We start from the raw sequence: 17,912 nt of genomic DNA, 5'->3' as shown, positions 1-17,912 counted from the left end.
TATTCAACTGTTTTGTTTAAGACGTTTTTTCTATATACTCTAATAATACAAAATACATGCTGACATATACTTTAGTTCTGGGATTAAGTTATGTTTGAATCCCCCCCTTTTTTTTATACCACAATTTATAATTAACTGAACAAGTAACATTTTTGTTTTAGTCATTCAGCCTCCCTCTCATATTTTGATATTAACCACATATTTCTTGCCCCTTGCTATTTCACTATGGAGTATGCTTTTCCTGTTTAAGAGAGTTCAATGCATGCTAAAAATATTACTTCGCATTGAACAAAACTGGCTGCTTGAAGCTTAACAACCTGCACTTCCTTGCTGGAATTATCCTTTCAGATGTGAGAAGGGAAGTTGACAGCCGAATAGATCACAAAAGCTATTTGATAAACATTGTTTTCTTTGTTGATGTGAACAGTTTGCTGACTGAAGTCAAGGAAAAGCTTCCTCAATCATGTTAAACACCTAACAACTTGAGGAGACCAAATTACACCTGTGAACCGGATGCTTAGAGAATGTCCCCCTCCCACACCCACTGACATGGAAGTCTCCCCTTTCTGAAGCCTTTCATCCTGGTCTAGAAGCGCCTTGGTTCCAGTAGAAAATTGCTCAACTGGCTGAGAACAGAAATGGGGTGATCAAAAGTTGCTATGACCAGATGAGGCTAAAAAAAAACAAAAACTGACCCAACCATTTGTGAATGTATGATGCAACACTGTCTTATCTGACCTCTACTGCCCAACTGGTGCTGCTTGATATTTTTTTGTAAAATATATCCATGCAATACTATTAAAAATGTTAAATTATATGATCACAAGCTTAAAGACACGTGAGAATATTTCTTAATGTCTCTATGAATGTTTAGTGAAAGAGTGGCTCTCTTTCTTGGTGTCATCATTTCACTGTTTGTATGTGTGTTCATACTCATTTTTAAGAAGATGAGTGATCTCAGGAATGACAACAAGTGCAAGTTCTTCCACACAGAAGTAGAGAGAGTGAGCCACTCGACATCCAGCTATAAGGTTCTGCTGGGAGGACAGCTATTATATAATGCAACACAATAGAGTGTTTAAATATCTCCACTGGACAATCTATAAAAAGTTAAATATCAAATGCAGCAACAAGTTCAGGGAACATACACCAGAAAGAACAGTTGGAAATAAATCACACACTATTCACTATGACTATGCAATTCCTACCGTTGCATGAAGACAGATACACTGGGATATAGGATAAAGAGAAATAAAAAGTAACCTTAAAAATTAGTGTCCTTAATGATGCTGGGTTTAAACAGCTGATAAGAATAATATAACGTAATACCAAAGTTTTATGTACGACCTGATAAAAAAACTAGAATCTTTGGTATCTTCCAGTAATTACAGGAGCAGTCGGACACGTGAAAAAGAATTTCTAAAGCTATCTGACAAATATAGGCAGTGAACCAAGTATAAGAGAACGACAAACAATTCCACTCAAAGGGACACTTAGAATCTTACTAAGATCTCTTAGTTTGAATGTATGAGATGGTGGGTGAATGTCTGACATCTTGTTGGATGTCTCATATCCAGTTAGGAAAAAAAAAAAAAAAGCAAGCATGAATACCATAAAGTAGATAGCAAAAGAAATAAATATTTCTGTATAATAATTGTAATGATATAGAAAACAAGGAACTTATTTTTAGTTCTGCAAGAAGAATGTCTTAAACTATGAGATGTCTATTTAGCAAGTTTTAAATGAAATTATTGTTGGATAAATTGTAGTTACTCTTTTTGTGCTTAGAAAACACTAGAATAACTTTATTTCTTTTAAATAAAAGGTATTTTATTTTTTTAAAATCTATTTTTATAGATCCATGGTTCGTTAGAATTATTTTGCCTTCTTATCCTAACGATGTCTCTTGCCATTCGACTTAAATGGCTTAAAGGAAAGACGTTTTTCAAGCATAAAAGAACTGCAATAAAGGTAAGTAACCTATCTTTGTAACAAGGTAAGTTCCAAAAAGTTTGTAAACAATGCAAGTTAAAAAAAAAAATGTAATAACATCAGAAATAAACAAATTAATACTGCAAAATTATTTTAGCACTTAAAATGTTTCGATCGACAAACAAAAATGTTAGCACTCTACACTTGAAATTGCTATATTGCTGATGATAATGCTTCTAAAATCTCTATATAAAGTTAAGTATGTTTATATTTTTGTAAAGAATTCAAATAAATAAATGATTATGACTTTTGGAACACCAACCATTGAGCTATGTAATATAGGCTATATTTAATTTAATTTTGTTTTTATACAAAACGGCAAAGAATGGGTGGAAATTAATTTTTTGCGAAATAAGAAATGTTCTTTTAAATTTCTTTTATTTCAAATTTAGCATTTTAAAGTGTTTTAGCATGCATAAAGAGTACAACTTCCCATTTGAAAATTGAAATTTTTTTAATTTGATCTCTATTAACAATTAAGCAAGTTTTTCTGAATTTCAATTTCTTATAAACACTTGAGTTTTAAATTTTAGACATTTATTTTATCAGAATTGGAGTAAGGATTCTAGACATAAGTTTTAGTATCATTACATCATGATCTTAATTTTTGTAAGGGACATAAACATTTTTAAACTATTCTATTGGTGGATAGATTAATTTTACATATCCAGGGACAAATATTCTACTTGTATGTGTAATATATATACACACACACACACACACACACATGAAAAAATGTTTAGCATACTTTATTTATTTATTTATTTATTTTTTTCTCAATTTAAAAAAAAAAATTCTCTTCCAGTCTTTTGTGCTGTTTATCATGATCATCGAAGCCATCGTAGTAATTTGTCGCCAACAAAATCACTTCCGTGTAACAAGAGCGCTTCGACCTTTATTCCTCATGGATTCATACTATTGCAAAGGTGTCAGAAGGTAAGCAAACCCTTGATTCATATATGGCCATCGTTAAAATACCTCTATTCCTAAACAAGTATTTATTTCACATCATATAAAATCTTGTGATTAATTCTTTCTATTAGGCCAGTGTTGAGTATCTGTTTCTGAATTTTTAAGATGAGGATTGCATAAGGACCCCATGGTGTAATGGATAAACTACTAAGAAAAAATTCAGTTTTAAGTAACACTATTCTGGAGGTTGAAGGTTTAATCGTGGGCGATACTAGTAATACAATCACAAATTACTTAGTACTTCTACCCAGTCATGGCCAATGGAATGAGAGCACATTACTCTTGTGGATTAAATAAAGGATCGATTCAAAATGCATATTTTTGTTAACAAGTCATTTTAAGATTTTCGTTTTTAATTCTAAAAATGATTAATTACTTGAAGACTCTTTAAAATTTAAAAGGAATTTGGAAACCTGCTAGTCTAAATGAGTTAATGCAAAGGTTTTGCCATCCAGCTGAACATAAAAACAATTCATATGTATTTAATTCTATAATGTTTTTCTTTTTTCTTTCTTTACTTTTCTTTTTCTTTTTCTTTTGTTCTTTTTTCTTTCTTTTTTCTCTTTTTTTCTTTCTTTTTCTTTCCTTTTTCTTTCTTTGTTCATTTCTTTTTTCTTTTTCTTTCCTTTTTCTTTCCTTTTTCTTTCTTTGTTCCTTTTTCTTTGTTCCTTTTTCTTTGTTCCTTTTTCTTTGTGCCTTTTTCTTTGTGCCTTTTTCTTTGTGCCTTTTTCTTTTTTTCTGTATCCTTCTTTCTGCATCTTTTTTCTTTTCCTTTTTTCTTTTTTTCTTTTTTTTTTCTTTTTCTTTTTTCTTTTTCTTTTTTCTTTTTCTTTTTCTTTTTTCTTTTTTCTTTTTCTTTTTTCTTTTTTCTTTTTTCTTTTTTCTTTTTCTTTTTTCTTTTTCTTTCTGCATTTTACTTTTTTCTGCATTTTTTTTCTTTTTCTTTTTAAACCGTTTTAATAAATAAAAGGCCTACATTATGAGCTCAAGAAAACTAGGTGATCATTATACATTTAATTCATTTTATCATAAAACAAATCTTTGCTATAAAATGTACAATATATAAAAATAATTAGTGTTAACATATGACCACATGAGAAAAATATTCATGTTTAGTTTTCTGTTGATGGTGGAGTAGGGGATAATAAAACTTTTAATCATAAAATAAATGGTAAATAAAAATGATGCAGATGAATTTAGATTTACATCTTGTATAATCTTGAACGTTGTCCTTTAAAATCTGACATTTTACTCCCCAGAATTGTTGTCTTTGTAAGTGTAAAACATGAAACAAATGTATATTGTTTTAAGAAATCAATATTTTCATCTCTTCCAGATTCACACGTCAGATTCTACAATCGTTGCGGCCAATTTTTGACATGTTGATGCTCTTGTTATTCTTCATGCTAATCTTCTCCATCCTAGGTTGGTTTACTCCTTTTCTTATATTCATTTAATAGGAGTATCTAGGATTGATAGGGTGTTGCAGAAAATGTACAAACTAATCTCTAATAAAAGGTGACTTTCAAAAAATGTTGCATGTATCTCCTTGCCAAGTAATGTTTTGCATGTCACAATCAAATAAAATGTTTATTATTGAATGTAAACCAACAAATCAGAACAGCAGAATGAAATCCTATCTCATGGTTTGCTCTTCTTATGATTGAAGCACTTCATTCTTGATTGTTTGTGTGGCATATATTTTTGCTGGAATATTACAACAACCAAAGAAAAAGAAAATATTTTGAATTTGGAGAAAGACTAGTTATGAAGCTGTTGACATCTCTTTCTCTTCTGCTAGTAGTGAATGTATCCTTTAATATTTATAATATACAGGGTGGCCGAAAAGTCCCAGGACACTGGCCGAAAAGATGTTCGAAGTGCTTTCACAGAAAGATTTGGAAAGCCCGCGCCATCAAGAAGTAATCTGTATCTGTGGGAGAAGAAAGTTTTTGAAACAGGTAGTGTTCTGTATCAGGCAAGAAGTGGCAGGCCTGAAACACGAAAGGAAACGTGTGCTGGTGTTCAAGAATCACTACAACAGTCTCCCAAGAAATCCACCAGAAAACGTTCTGCTGAACTTGGAATACCAAGGGCTACCATGATGGATCATATGAAAAAGGACTTGGATGTCAAAGCTTATAAGCCATGTGTATAGTGTCCTGGGACTTTTCGGCCACCCTGTAGAATCCCTAATAAAATCCTTTCTACAATTTTATCAGATTTAGTATCAGTAAACTTCAATCTATGCCTAACTTTATCAAGTTTAAGTCCTGAATGTGCAGACTCGAAAAAATAAAAACAGAAAAAATGAGTAAACTTTTACATAAAAATGTGAACGCTCCTTCTTGAATTTGTAAAGCATATGTATGCTCGTAGATTTTTATTTTGGTTATAAGAATATTAAGAACAAAGGAATATTTTTTTTGTGTCTATAACTGAAATAAACTCTTTGCTTTATTTTTATTATTATTTAAGATTAAGCTTCCTGTTGTTTACACATAAAAATTAAATTTGCATATATGATTATTACTTCCCCAAACAGAACAGTTTGCATCACTTTTGTCCCCATATGAAGACTAAAACATTGTGCATAGAAACCTTATTCAAATTTTGATTCAAGAAAGTGTCTAAAATTTAAGGTTTAAGCATAAGGGGTCTTAATAAGAAATTAAATTCAGGAAATTTTAACAGTTTAAAGACCAAACAAGTGCAGAAAAGCTGTTTTCGGATGAAGATTCTGTTATGAATTCAAATATCAAATTTAATTTTAATAAATAAATGTTTATTTATTGAAAGAGATTCTGCACTCGTTTGGTCTTCAAACCGTTACATTTTTGAATTTTGCATTCCATATCAGCAGTGTTTTAAACAGTAGACTTTCTATTACTTATCAGTAAGGAGATTTTTATTGATGAATCAAATTAAATGCAAATCTGAAACATTTGAATTTTCAAATGGGATATGTTTTGAAACATTTGAATTTTCAAATGGGATATGTTCTCTCGCATATTCCAAAGAAACTAAAATTTGGTTAATTTTATTGATTGCTATATCTATTTTTTAAATTTTACAAAAATTGTAGGCATGTGAGTTTTCATGAATGGCATCCACCTTTTTTTTTTGCATATATGATTATTACTTCCCCAAACAGAACAGTTTGCATTACTTTTGTCCCCGTATGAAGACTAAAACATTGTGCATAACACTAAATTAAACTAAATATGGTCCACATTACAACCCCTTTACACCTAGTAGCTGTGTTTCAAAATTTATGATTGGTGAATTGAGATATGAATCCTTTACATACAATTACATACACATATCTAACTTTTAACAGAGACTAGCCTGGGTGTCCGGCGTTGCCTGGGTGTTTGAAGGTGTGTGTTTAGCAAAAAAAATTTAAAAAGTTATAGTAGGCAGGCAGGCAGGCAGGCTTGAACCTGTGACGTGAAGGCAGAAAAGAAAGTGGAGGTGTGTGTAAGGGTGCTGGTTGAGCCAAAAAAAAAACAGAAGGAAAATTGCGAGCGTGGAGAGAAAAAAAAAAAAAAAAAAAAAAAAAAAAGTGGTAGTAGGCAGGCAAGCTCTCGAACCCGTACCGCGAAGGAGGAAAAGAAAGTGAAAAAGAAAAAAGTGACGCGTTAGCTGTTGTGTCCATTGCCAAACCAGAAGTGATGTAGGTTTAAATTAAAGCTAGACAATCGAAAAGAGGTGATGACTTTTGAAAATATTTGCAAAAAAAGCAACCCCTCCCTGTAGAAAAGTGCACAGTTGAGGGTGAAGGAATGAATGTTTTTGGCCAATTTTTCGATATTTGTCATCTGAAGGGTTGAGCTTCCAAACTATACCAATCTTGTTAAAATCCATTGCCTCTGAAAGTTTTTGCGAGACATACAAACATACATACATACATTTAAACAGACAGGTGAGATTTATATAATAGATTACCGAGGTGTGTTGAAAAAAAGTGTTAGTAGGCAGGCAGGCTCGAACCCGTGATGAACATGTGAGGGGAAGGTGGAACAGAAGGTGAAAGAAAATGTGACATCTTACCGCTACGCTAAGATGACATAAGTGAACAGCGTTCAAATTTGACGATGTCAATGAAATAGTTGACTTGCTAAGTGAATGAGTTCACACAGGTGCAGAAATGAACATTGGCCAGTTCAGTTTTCCGCTGATTTGTTTCCCCACAATGTTGGGGAAACCAAACTCCCCCCAAAAAGGGGAACTCTCAAATGAATAGCAATTGTCTGATATGAAGGGTTTTCCCCACATTGATCAAAGCTAATTGTTTTCGAAATGCCTTTGCATCAGTGACTTTTGCTTTATTTATATGAAAAAGCCGAACAAACATGCGACGGAACAAAATAGCGTAAATTTTGTAAAAGTCGCTCAAATAAAAGATATAGACGATCTCCGTTCGCAAATTGTAGATATTACAATCTAGGGAGGATATAAAAAATTCTAAAGAATAGTACCATCAGAAAAAGCCAGCCAGAGGCTTACTTGGCCAAAAACGTGGTGAGACAACAACTATGGATGGCAGTAATTGCTGAGAATGCAGTTAGGAAATTAGGAGTTCCTACCCCGTTGCGGTTACCAACTGACGAAGGCCAGAGGAATAGTTGTCTGAAACGTTGTGCCCCTAGTTTGTTGGGAAATAATTTGGTAGACTAGATTTTCTAGATTTGGTGAGGCTCCTAGTTGCAAGTGAAGGAAAACTTCAAAAGAACAGCCCTTTTCCATTTTTTTTTTAGTGTTGCTTCCAGCTGCCTTGGATTTCAGCATACCACTAGACACAAGGAAAGAGAAATGTTGTCTGAAATTGTGCCACCCTAGATCCATTCTTCTGTTACTGAAAACTTTATCTTAAAATAGACTATTTTTTTGCACAAAAATTAAATTTTTTTTCTTTCGTTCCAGGGTTCTACCTATTTTCAGACATCAAAGGATACACAGTACGTACTTTATTAGCATTTATATTACATTTCCCAAACTGATTTCTTAATTTAAAATATTTTTGTAAGTTGAAAGATGTTTCTAGTTTAAGTAATTCTTTTCACCAAAAACTGTGATGACATTTGCTCATAAAATCAGCAGTGTAATTTGATTCTTGTTTCGTTTCTTCACTGACAACACAAGAGATGAACAACATGGCACCAACCAAAATGTACTTGATCCTGGATATGACCTAAAACTATATCCGATGGTGAGGCCCCACCTTGCGGGCCTTGGGGAGTGTGAAGCCACCCTTTAATTGCCATTGCTCCCAGGTCCACTCTGACCCGGAGTGGTAGTACCTGTTAGGGTCAGAACTATGTGTTAAATAGAATCCGACTTAAAAAACAAATATACTCCATTAAAAATCGTTCCTTAAAATAACTAGATTCGGCATTTAATAACCTGAAAAAAGTTGATATGCCGTAAAACAACCAACCAACCAAAATGTACGTGAGCAAAAGAGCTGTCTCTTTATATTTAGCCATTTTGAACTCCCAATATGCACCTATTTTTGCATAATCACCCTCAGTTCTAAGTTTGATCCTGTGTGCAGCCATTATTTCCTTGCAGCAGGTGCATGCTAATCATGGCCGTTTATTCTTTAGTCTCTCTGCATAAGTATATCAGAAATCTTTATGTAGTGATCGAGAATGTTTTAGTTATGATCATAACGTTTGGGAGAAATTTTGCTTTTGGTGATACTGACAAGATACCAATTTTAGCAATGCATAAAATTGTAGAAGCAGTATCTGGACCAGCTATAAGAATTAAGGAAGAAATGGTATGGTAAGATGGTCTAAAGGTCTCTCAGGTGATGTTGTAGAAATGTTGAAGGCTGCAGGTGAAACAAGCATTGGGATGCTCAGACTCAAAAATGTCATAAAAGAGGTTCTTCCAAAATACTGTGAACTTTGTATGATTGGCTCTATATTTATCCTGAGACAAATATGAGAAGTAACTTGGTAAGAACATGTATTTTGCTTTTGTGGATCTGAAGAAAACTTTTGTCACATTAGTAAGAGAAGTTGTCTGGTGGGCTTTTTGTAAATTAGGCTCAAACAAGTAGTTGCTTAAGGCTGTTTAAGAAATCTACAGAAATGTGGTGTTAGCTTTAAGTGACAGCTTTAATGTTAAAGTGAAAGTACATCAGACTTATCATCCATTGCTTTTCATTTCTTAGAAGCATTGTCTAAGGAGTTTTGTATATGTTGTTTAAAAGCTAATGATTTAGTACTTGTTTCTAAGACAGTGGAAGACATTGTTGAGTTAAAGACTTGGTGGAATGCTATGGAAAGTTAAGGTTTGATAATGAATGTTACTAAAACTAAAGTGATGGTCAGTGATTGTAGTGTTGAAAATCTCTCCCATAAAATGAAAGTTGCCCTACTCAGTTCGCGGGAAGGGAGTCTGGTGCAATTCAAATTTTTGTACTTGTAAGTATTGGGTACACAAGCAGTGCATTGGGATTATTGGTTAAGAGGATACAGTTTTTGCACAATAAGAGATGGATGAGAACTTATTTTGGACAAAGTATAGTGTTGCTAAAAAGAAAGTCTGCACTTGTCATTTTTTTTAAAAACCGCAAATTTAAGCTAAATTAAATTTAACTGTTTCGAGCTGTTGAAAGGTTTTGTTTGCTTAGTGATATCATTGGAGCACAGTGTAAGGATTATTTGATACTGGAAATATTCATAATTGTACATTATTTTCAAAAGTCCCCTTAAGTAAGACACTCTATCAAATCTCCAATACTAATGATTACTACAATACTATCTCATTGATTACTGTACACACAATAAGCCTTATCCCTGAGTGGCCTCCGGGCCTTGATAATTGGTGACCCCCATGTAAACAAAAAAAAAATGTAACATGAGAAATATTTGGAATCAAGTCTCCCCTTGGTGTTATTTCAGATCATTTGAAACCGTAACAGCAAGTTTTAATCTCTCCCCCATCAAGGCCAGAGTTTTTGGGGAAATACATATATGTACGTATATTAGCAGGCCGCCCGGCATTGCCCAGTCATAAAATACATTTAAATATGATACTTTGATTAATGCAGATTTCGTATTTATTATATTATATTGGACTCCATATATAGTAATGATTTAAAAAGTAAAAAAAATAAGATGACTCGTGCGCCACCACTGAGAATTAAAATCAAAACGTTTAGCTTATGATTTACTTTTTCCTTTTGATGTTAATGCTTGAGTTATGAAGACATGTTTGCCGCAAGGCTAAAAATTAAAACCTGAACCAGTAGCTATTACGTTACGCATGCATATTCGTAATGCCGTCGTTCGACCTTCACCTGACATATGCCATGTTTTTAATGTTCACTTTTGTGCCGATTTTCCCTAGCTAAAACCCAAATATAAAGTTTTGCATGGGTTCGAATGCCCTATATATTAAGTTTCATGTCTGTAGACCAAAAACTGACAGGAGTTTGGTAGGCAAAACTTTTTAAACATATATACTAGGATGGGTACCCAGTGTTGCCTGGGTTGACAAGAAGTTCTGTTTGAAACACACTGGTATACTAATCATTTTCATTATGGGCAACGTGAATACTCCCATAAATAATATTTATTTAAATAATAAAAGAACGGATGTAAATGTAATCGTCCCAAAAAAAGTATGTGATACCCTCTCCATCAGATATTTCGGCAGAAGGTTTACAAAGTGAAGAAACTATTCTCCGGATATTGAGCACTGGAAAGACCCCCCCCCCCCCCAAGAAAAGATAATTAAAAATAAATCATTACAACTTTTGTTTCAATAAAAATAGCAGTGAATGCCCGTGCGATCGCAAAAAAAAAGAAAAAAAAAGGTCTACCAAAATTAATTAAAAAAACAATTAAATGACATTTTCGTCATTTTATATTTCTAATGTAATCCCCCCCCCCAATTGAATTTGTCATATTTTAAGGTTCGTTCTGTTTATAAAATTGTTAGGTGAAAGTACAGAACTGTTTCAAATGTAATCCCCCCCCCTCACCTCAGAAAAAACCAAAAAATTTTATTTGTCATGTTTTCTCTCCCCCCCCCCTACCCCACCTTCATCGCCAAACTTGAAAAAATGCTAGAGATGACATGTCTGGTTGAACGCTTTGTGGCCAAAAAGTGGGTGCTCATTTTACGTTAAATTTATATAGAAAAGTTATCCCCCATGCTAAAATGTTAAATTTATTTTTTTCAAAATTTTTTCTTTCATATTTATAAAAACTGCTTAAACGTATTAGACCACAAAAAACCAGGTTTTAATTTTTTTGGTCAATGTCACTTTAAAATGACGATTTTTTTTAATGGTTTTCGGTGGTGCTGAAAACGAATATTACATTTAAATTTGAGGCAGATAAGTAGTTTTCATGATATGGAGAAATTACTTTTTTTCAAAAAGTGGGGGGATCACTTTCCTATATAAATTTAACGTAAAATGAGTACCCACTTTTTGGTCACCTCGTAATTTCTTCATATAAAACAAATTTAACTGATATTCATTTTCAGCACCCCCGAAAATTGGCGCTATTTTTTTTTTTTTTTTTTTTTTTTTTTACTAAGAGATGCGTTCATTTTTTCATATCATAATTTAGGATGCTAATTGTGCTGTTGGTAACTTTACAAAAGCATACTTTTGTTTTTCGTTCTTTTTTCATTATACAACTTGTATAGTTGTGAACAGGTGCCTCTGCAGTTTAACATTTCACAAAAATTCTGTTTACATTAGGAGGCGGTTAAGTAAACTACAGAAGCACCTGGTAAAAACTATACAAATTCTATAATTAAATACCCACCTCAAAAAAAAAAAAAAAAATGAAAAACAAATATATTTTTGTAAACTGCTCGTGTAAGCTTACTGACAGCATTATTTACATCCTAAATTATGAAAAATAAACAAATCTCTTAATAAAAAAAACAGTGCCGGTTTTCGGTGGTGCGGAAAACGAATATCACAGTTAAATTTGTTTTATGAAGAAATTATTAGGTGGTTAGAAAGTGGGTGCCCATTTTACGTTAAATTTATATAGGAAAGTGACTGATCCCCCACTTTTTGGAAAAGCAATTTTTCATATCATGAGCACTACTGTGATATTCATTTTCAGCACCATCGAAAACCATTAAAAGTCGTCATTTTCAAGTTTTTGGGGTAGTTGGAAAGAAATTTTACATTGACCATTTTTTTCTAGAGGTTAAACGATGCTGGGTCACGTCGTAAAAATTGACCATTTCTAATTTAAGATATTAAATAAATTATAAAGAAAATCTGTTTTGCAGGCAATTAAACACACTTGCTATGGTATAATTATTATAATAAATCCTGGGCAACACCGATTAAATTTTATAAACGAAAAGAGCAGGGGATGATGGATTTTGTTCACATGTGTCTCTGACTAACTATGCTCTCGTGAGGATGCAAGTAAATGAGGACATTAGTTTTAATTATTTTTCTCTAACAAATAAAAAAAGCTACTTAAAAATTTAGAATAAGTGAAAAAAAATTTCCTTCAAAATAAAAATAATAATTCAGCTTAGAATAATATTTCGAAATGAAAACAAAAACAGGAAATATTTAATAACGTGTCCGTTTATAAGATTTTTTTCAATTAAACTATCAGTTATTTCCCCTTTTGGTTTTCTGGGTTTTGGTTTGAAAATAAAACGATTTCAAATAAAATAAGTTAAATCAAATATAACTTGAAATTTAAATAAACTAAATAATTAAAATTGTTTTAATTAGCACAGTTGAAACAAAGCTATTATGTCGAATAAGTAATATCATCGAGGTAATTATTTAAATAGATTTCATTTAATGTAATATGTTAATGACCGTGACTCAATGTAAAAGTGGTTTGAAGAATGCTATATATTGAAAGTCCATATACAATATAATGTTTCCTTTGACAGAAGTAGGTATCCTAACATGGGCATTAATATTTCTTGACCAGGAGAGGTGTACACACATATGGTCTTTACATTTCTTTGATGATTGGAAATTGTACACACACACACATACACGAATGCTACTACTTTATATATATATATATATATATATATAGATACATGCATATAAGGTTATAGTAAACACAAACTTTTTTTCTCTCTCATATATATATATGCATGTATAAATAAGGTTTGTGTTTACTATAACCTTTTTACGCAAGTAGAAACCATGTAGAATATCTGCATGAATATAATTACATGTGATAGTGAACTAAAGATGATCATCTCATAAGAAAACTAAAAAAACTAATAGGGAATTAAAATGAATGTTTAAAAGAATATGCAAATTAGCTAGATCTTTTGCAGATGAATGCAATTCCATGGTCCATATGTAACAAAGTTGTATTTTCTGTTTAAATAAATAGAAAAAAAAAAGAGTTTTTAATATGAATATCAATACACAAAAATCCCCAAATTTATAAGAGTAAAGATATATGTATATCTATGAGAAGTCTGGCAAGGCCACAGGAGAAGCTGCCTTGTTTGAAAATAGGTTCTTTTTATTTATTGTCATAAAATTTTAATCATAGAACAGTATTATAATCTTCAAAAAGCTTGCTAATTTTCATGGAACCAAAGATATGAACATTTCTATATTTAATTTGACTACCCGTATAGATATATCCATATATAGATATACCACCTTTTTTGGCAATTTTATAAGTTTAAAATCTCGGCCACTATTGAGCAAAATTTAACAAATGAAGGCTCGTTAGAAAGCTAATGACCTGAATAGTATACAGGGGCTATGTGACATTTGCCCTTAAGGTTGCACATGGTTCGTATTTTAGCTAATAAAGTTCACGTTTTGTATGAACTTGAAAATTTTGGTCAAAATTGATGGATTTTCCACTTTGAATTTTTCCAAATTTGCTGAATTGATCTGCTGCTCTTTGATAAATGTAACCACCTTATAAGACTGATCTGATAGTTTCTGAGCTTTTTGGAGAACACTAGATACAATATGGAGAAGTAAGGCTCAGATAAGTTTTTGACCCATCGATACATTGTCAATCAGAGCTATGTAATGTGATTTATGTTCTTGTTGACAATTAATAGTGATTTCTGATATTCTTATTAAAAAATGCTTTTATTTTTATTTTTTGAATAAAAAAAAATTAATCTATTTTTCTTTTTTCAGTATTTTCATACGATACAAGATAGTTTTGTTAGTCTGTTTGTTCTGATGACCACCGCTAAGTAAGTATTCGACCTAACACTTTTATTGTTTTGAAGAAATGTGGATGTACACAATTTCAAAATGGTTAACAAAATGCTTGTTGGAAGTAAATTGTCTTCCTCTTTCGATTAACTTACCATATGAAGCATAGACCAAATATTCAGAGGAGTTTGTTTAAGGCTTCTCAGCCCCACACCAACAAGGTCACTTATATATTTAAATAAATATTTCCGTGAGACAGAACATATTCATCTTAAATTCTATGGAGAATATAGAAATTGTGCATAAATAGAATTCAGCATAAGTGTAATGAAACCAATCATCTAATAAAAAAAACATAAAAAATGAATTAGTAACTACTTAATGCTCATTTTTCAAAGGAATATGCAAATTGATTGACCTCGGGTTTTAATATTAATGTCAGTGAGAAAAAATTCAACTTATATGTATATATATATATACACACACACACAGATATGAAGGAAGAAATATAATAATGGTCCAAGTTTGTTTCATTTGTAACTAGTAGGGAAACTTGGTGTTGCCTGGAAGAATAGTAAGTTTTTTTTATATCGATAACAATTGATTTCCTACTATCATCACACAAAAAGTAACCAAAATAACTTATCAAAAACTTGCACACAAAAAACAGCAAATACACAAGTTAAATCTTAAAAAACACAATGAATACACAAGTTAAATCTTAAAAAACACAATGAATACACAAGTTAAATCTTAAAAAACACAATGAATACACAAGTTAAATCTTAAAAAACACAATGAATACACAAGTTAAATCTTAAAAAACACAATGAATACACAAGTTAAATCTTAAAAAACACAATGAATACACAAGTTAAATCTTAAAAAACACAATGAATACACAAGTTAAATCTTAAAAAACACAATGAATACACAAGTTAAATCTTAAAAAACACAATGAATACACAAGTTAAATCTTAAAAAACACAATGAATACACAAGTTAAATCTTAAAAAACACAATGAATACACAAGTTAAATCTTAAAAAACACAATGAATACACAAGTTAAATCTTAAAAAACACAATGAATACACAAGTTAAATCTTAAAAAACACAATGAATACACAAGTTAAATCTTAAAAAACACAATGAATACACAAGTTAAATCTTAAAAAACACAATGAATACACAAGTTAAATCTTAAAAAACACAATGAATACACAAGTTAAATCTTAAAAAACACAATGAATACACAAGTTAAATCTTAAAAAACACAATGAATACACAAGTTAAATCTTAAAAAACACAATGAATACACAAGTTAAATCTTAAAAAACACAATGAATACACAAGTTAAATCTTAAAAAACACAATGAATACACAAGTTAAATCTTAAAAAACACAATGAATACACAAGTTAAATCTTAAAAAACACAATGAATACACAAGTTAAATCTTAAAAAACACAATGAATACACAAGTTAAATCTTAAAAAACACAATGAATACACAAGTTAAATCTTAAAAAACACAATGAATACACAAGTTAAATCTTAAAAAACACAATGAATACACAAGTTAAATCTTAAAAAACACAATGAATACACAAGTTAAATCTTAAAAAAACACAATGAATACACAAGTTAAATCTTAAAAAAACACAATGAATACACAAGTTAAATCTTAAAAAAACACAATGAATACACAAGTTAAATCTTAAAAAAACACAATGAATACACAAGTTAAATCTTAAAAAAACACAATGAATACACAAGTTAAATCTTAAAAAAACACAATGAATACACAAGTTAAATCTTAAAAAAACACAATGAATACACAAGTTAAATCTTAAAAAAACACAATGAATACACAAGTTAAATCTTAAAAAAACACAATGAATACACAAGTTAAATCTTAAAAAAACACAATGAATACACAAGTTAAATCTTAAAAAAACACAATGAATACACAAGTTAAATCTTAAAAAAACACAATGAATACACAAGTTAAATCTTAAAAAAACACAATGAATACACAAGTTAAATCTTAAAAAAACACAATGAATACACAAGTTAAATCTTAAAAAAACACAATGAATACACAAGTTAAATCTTAAAAAAACACAATGAATACACAAGTTAAATCTTAAAAAAACACAATGAATACACAAGTTAAATCTTAAAAAACACAAACTATCTGCTCTGTCTATTTTGCTCATGAATCTGTAAATGAAGCATCCTTAAAGATTAATTCCTATTTTACTCTTTAAAAATATTAAGAATATTTTCCTTTGTGTATATTAAAAGTGAAAGAAAATTCCCTTTTTTTTATTATCAGTTAAGACTACTTTTCCCTTTCTTTGCTCATAGTAAATAAATTTGCATATGTGATTATTAAAAATAGTGAAACATACCCACATTCGATTTTATGATATAGATGATGGCAAAAACCTGTTTAAATTATGTCTGACATGATTAGTTGTGGTCAGTGGAATTTAACTTGCAGATGAAATCTTAGTCATCAAAGAAAAAAAATTACTTTTTCCTCAAGGTAGTTTCAATTTTAAAAGAAATAGTTGTATTTAGAAATACATAAAATAACTAAAAGTCTTCAAGACTTGTAGAAAACAGAAATTATTGTTGAATAAAGTTGGTTAACAATAGCATTTTTATGTAGAATTTTATAATAAAATGCATACATGTTAGTTTATTAAAAAGAAAAGTGATTTCACAAGCCAAGAAAGATCATTTTTGTTCACATCTTACCTTTAAAATAAATTTGGACCAGGAAAGTATTGGGTCATTGCCTTATAAATTTGATTAAAAAAAGTTAGTCTAGCATTATCAGTTTTTTTCTTGGTGATAATTGACGAAATATATTTTATTGTCTATTACATTTGTTTTGTTTTTTTTAATATTTTTTTTTGTTATTTTCCTTTTCTTTTATTTTCTTCCATTTTTTTTTTTTTTGTTTTCGTTTGTTTTGTGAAATTATTGGTGCATATTTTACGTTTATTGAAATTTTCTGTTTGCTTGTATGACTAAAGTACAAAAATTCCTAAAACTAATGATTTCTCTTTTTGAAATGTTTTTCTATTAACAACCAATTCTAACTTATTGTTTAAAAAGTTTGACCTTGAAATTTATGTTGCTCAATATTTTCTTGATAAGTTATTTGGATTTAAATTAAAGAAAAGTTTACTAAATTATTGGTTTTTCACTATAAAATTTCACAAGATTTGTTAAAATTAAATTTTTTTTTATTTTAAACAATTTTGAAATCTTTATTTTTATTTTCTTTAGGAAAGTGAATTGGTTTTTAGTTTTTTTTTTTTTTTCAACTCTAAACAATCATGAGGTTTCACTTTAACATTTACAAAATAATGCTTAAGAGGAGAATTGTGGACTTTTGCAAAAGTAAAAAAAAAAAAAAAATTCTTTTAATTCTAATTGCAGAACTTCAATATTAATTATGTGAAATGTTTCTCCTGTTTATTTATTTCAACTATTTTTTTGCAAAAAATAGTTGAATAGTAATCTGATGTAATCTGATTAAAACATAACCTCCTTTGTCCGAGCTAAAAAAAAAAATACCAATCAACTATTAAAATGAGTACACGGAAAAAAATTATGGAATATGAAAATAATTGCGAAAAAAAAAAAAAAAAAAAAATTAAAAAAGTTACTTAAAATAACAGCTGAGTGTCAAAGAATGGATGAAAAGAAATTGCAAAAGGAACAAATGAAAAATTAGAAGATTGAGTATATTATTGTCACTGCGG

The 17,912-nt window shown here is 30.3% G+C and overlaps 1 protein-coding gene across 1 annotated transcript in view; it reads left to right on the top strand.

Moving 5' to 3' along the window:
- The window catches only part of LOC145292385 (two pore channel protein 1-like), a 116,051-nt gene that overhangs the window by 39,889 nt on the left and 58,250 nt on the right, over nucleotides 1-17,912 (top strand). The window contains exons 3-7 of the mRNA XM_080138724.1: nucleotides 1,858-1,971; nucleotides 2,798-2,928; nucleotides 4,301-4,389; nucleotides 7,891-7,925; nucleotides 14,111-14,169. Of these exons, the coding sequence (XP_079994850.1) occupies nucleotides 1,858-1,971; nucleotides 2,798-2,928; nucleotides 4,301-4,389; nucleotides 7,891-7,925; nucleotides 14,111-14,169 (428 nt within the window). The remainder of the gene's footprint in view (nucleotides 1-1,857; nucleotides 1,972-2,797; nucleotides 2,929-4,300; nucleotides 4,390-7,890; nucleotides 7,926-14,110; nucleotides 14,170-17,912) is intronic.

The sequence above is a fragment of the Euprymna scolopes genome, chromosome 1, assembly GCF_053919585.1.
Source record: "Euprymna scolopes isolate OS-2025 chromosome 1, ASM5391958v1, whole genome shotgun sequence".
NCBI lineage: Eukaryota > Metazoa > Mollusca > Cephalopoda > Sepiida > Sepiolidae > Euprymna > Euprymna scolopes.
Note: the sequence above shows the minus strand (reverse complement) of the source record. Positions and strands in the feature narration are given on the sequence as shown.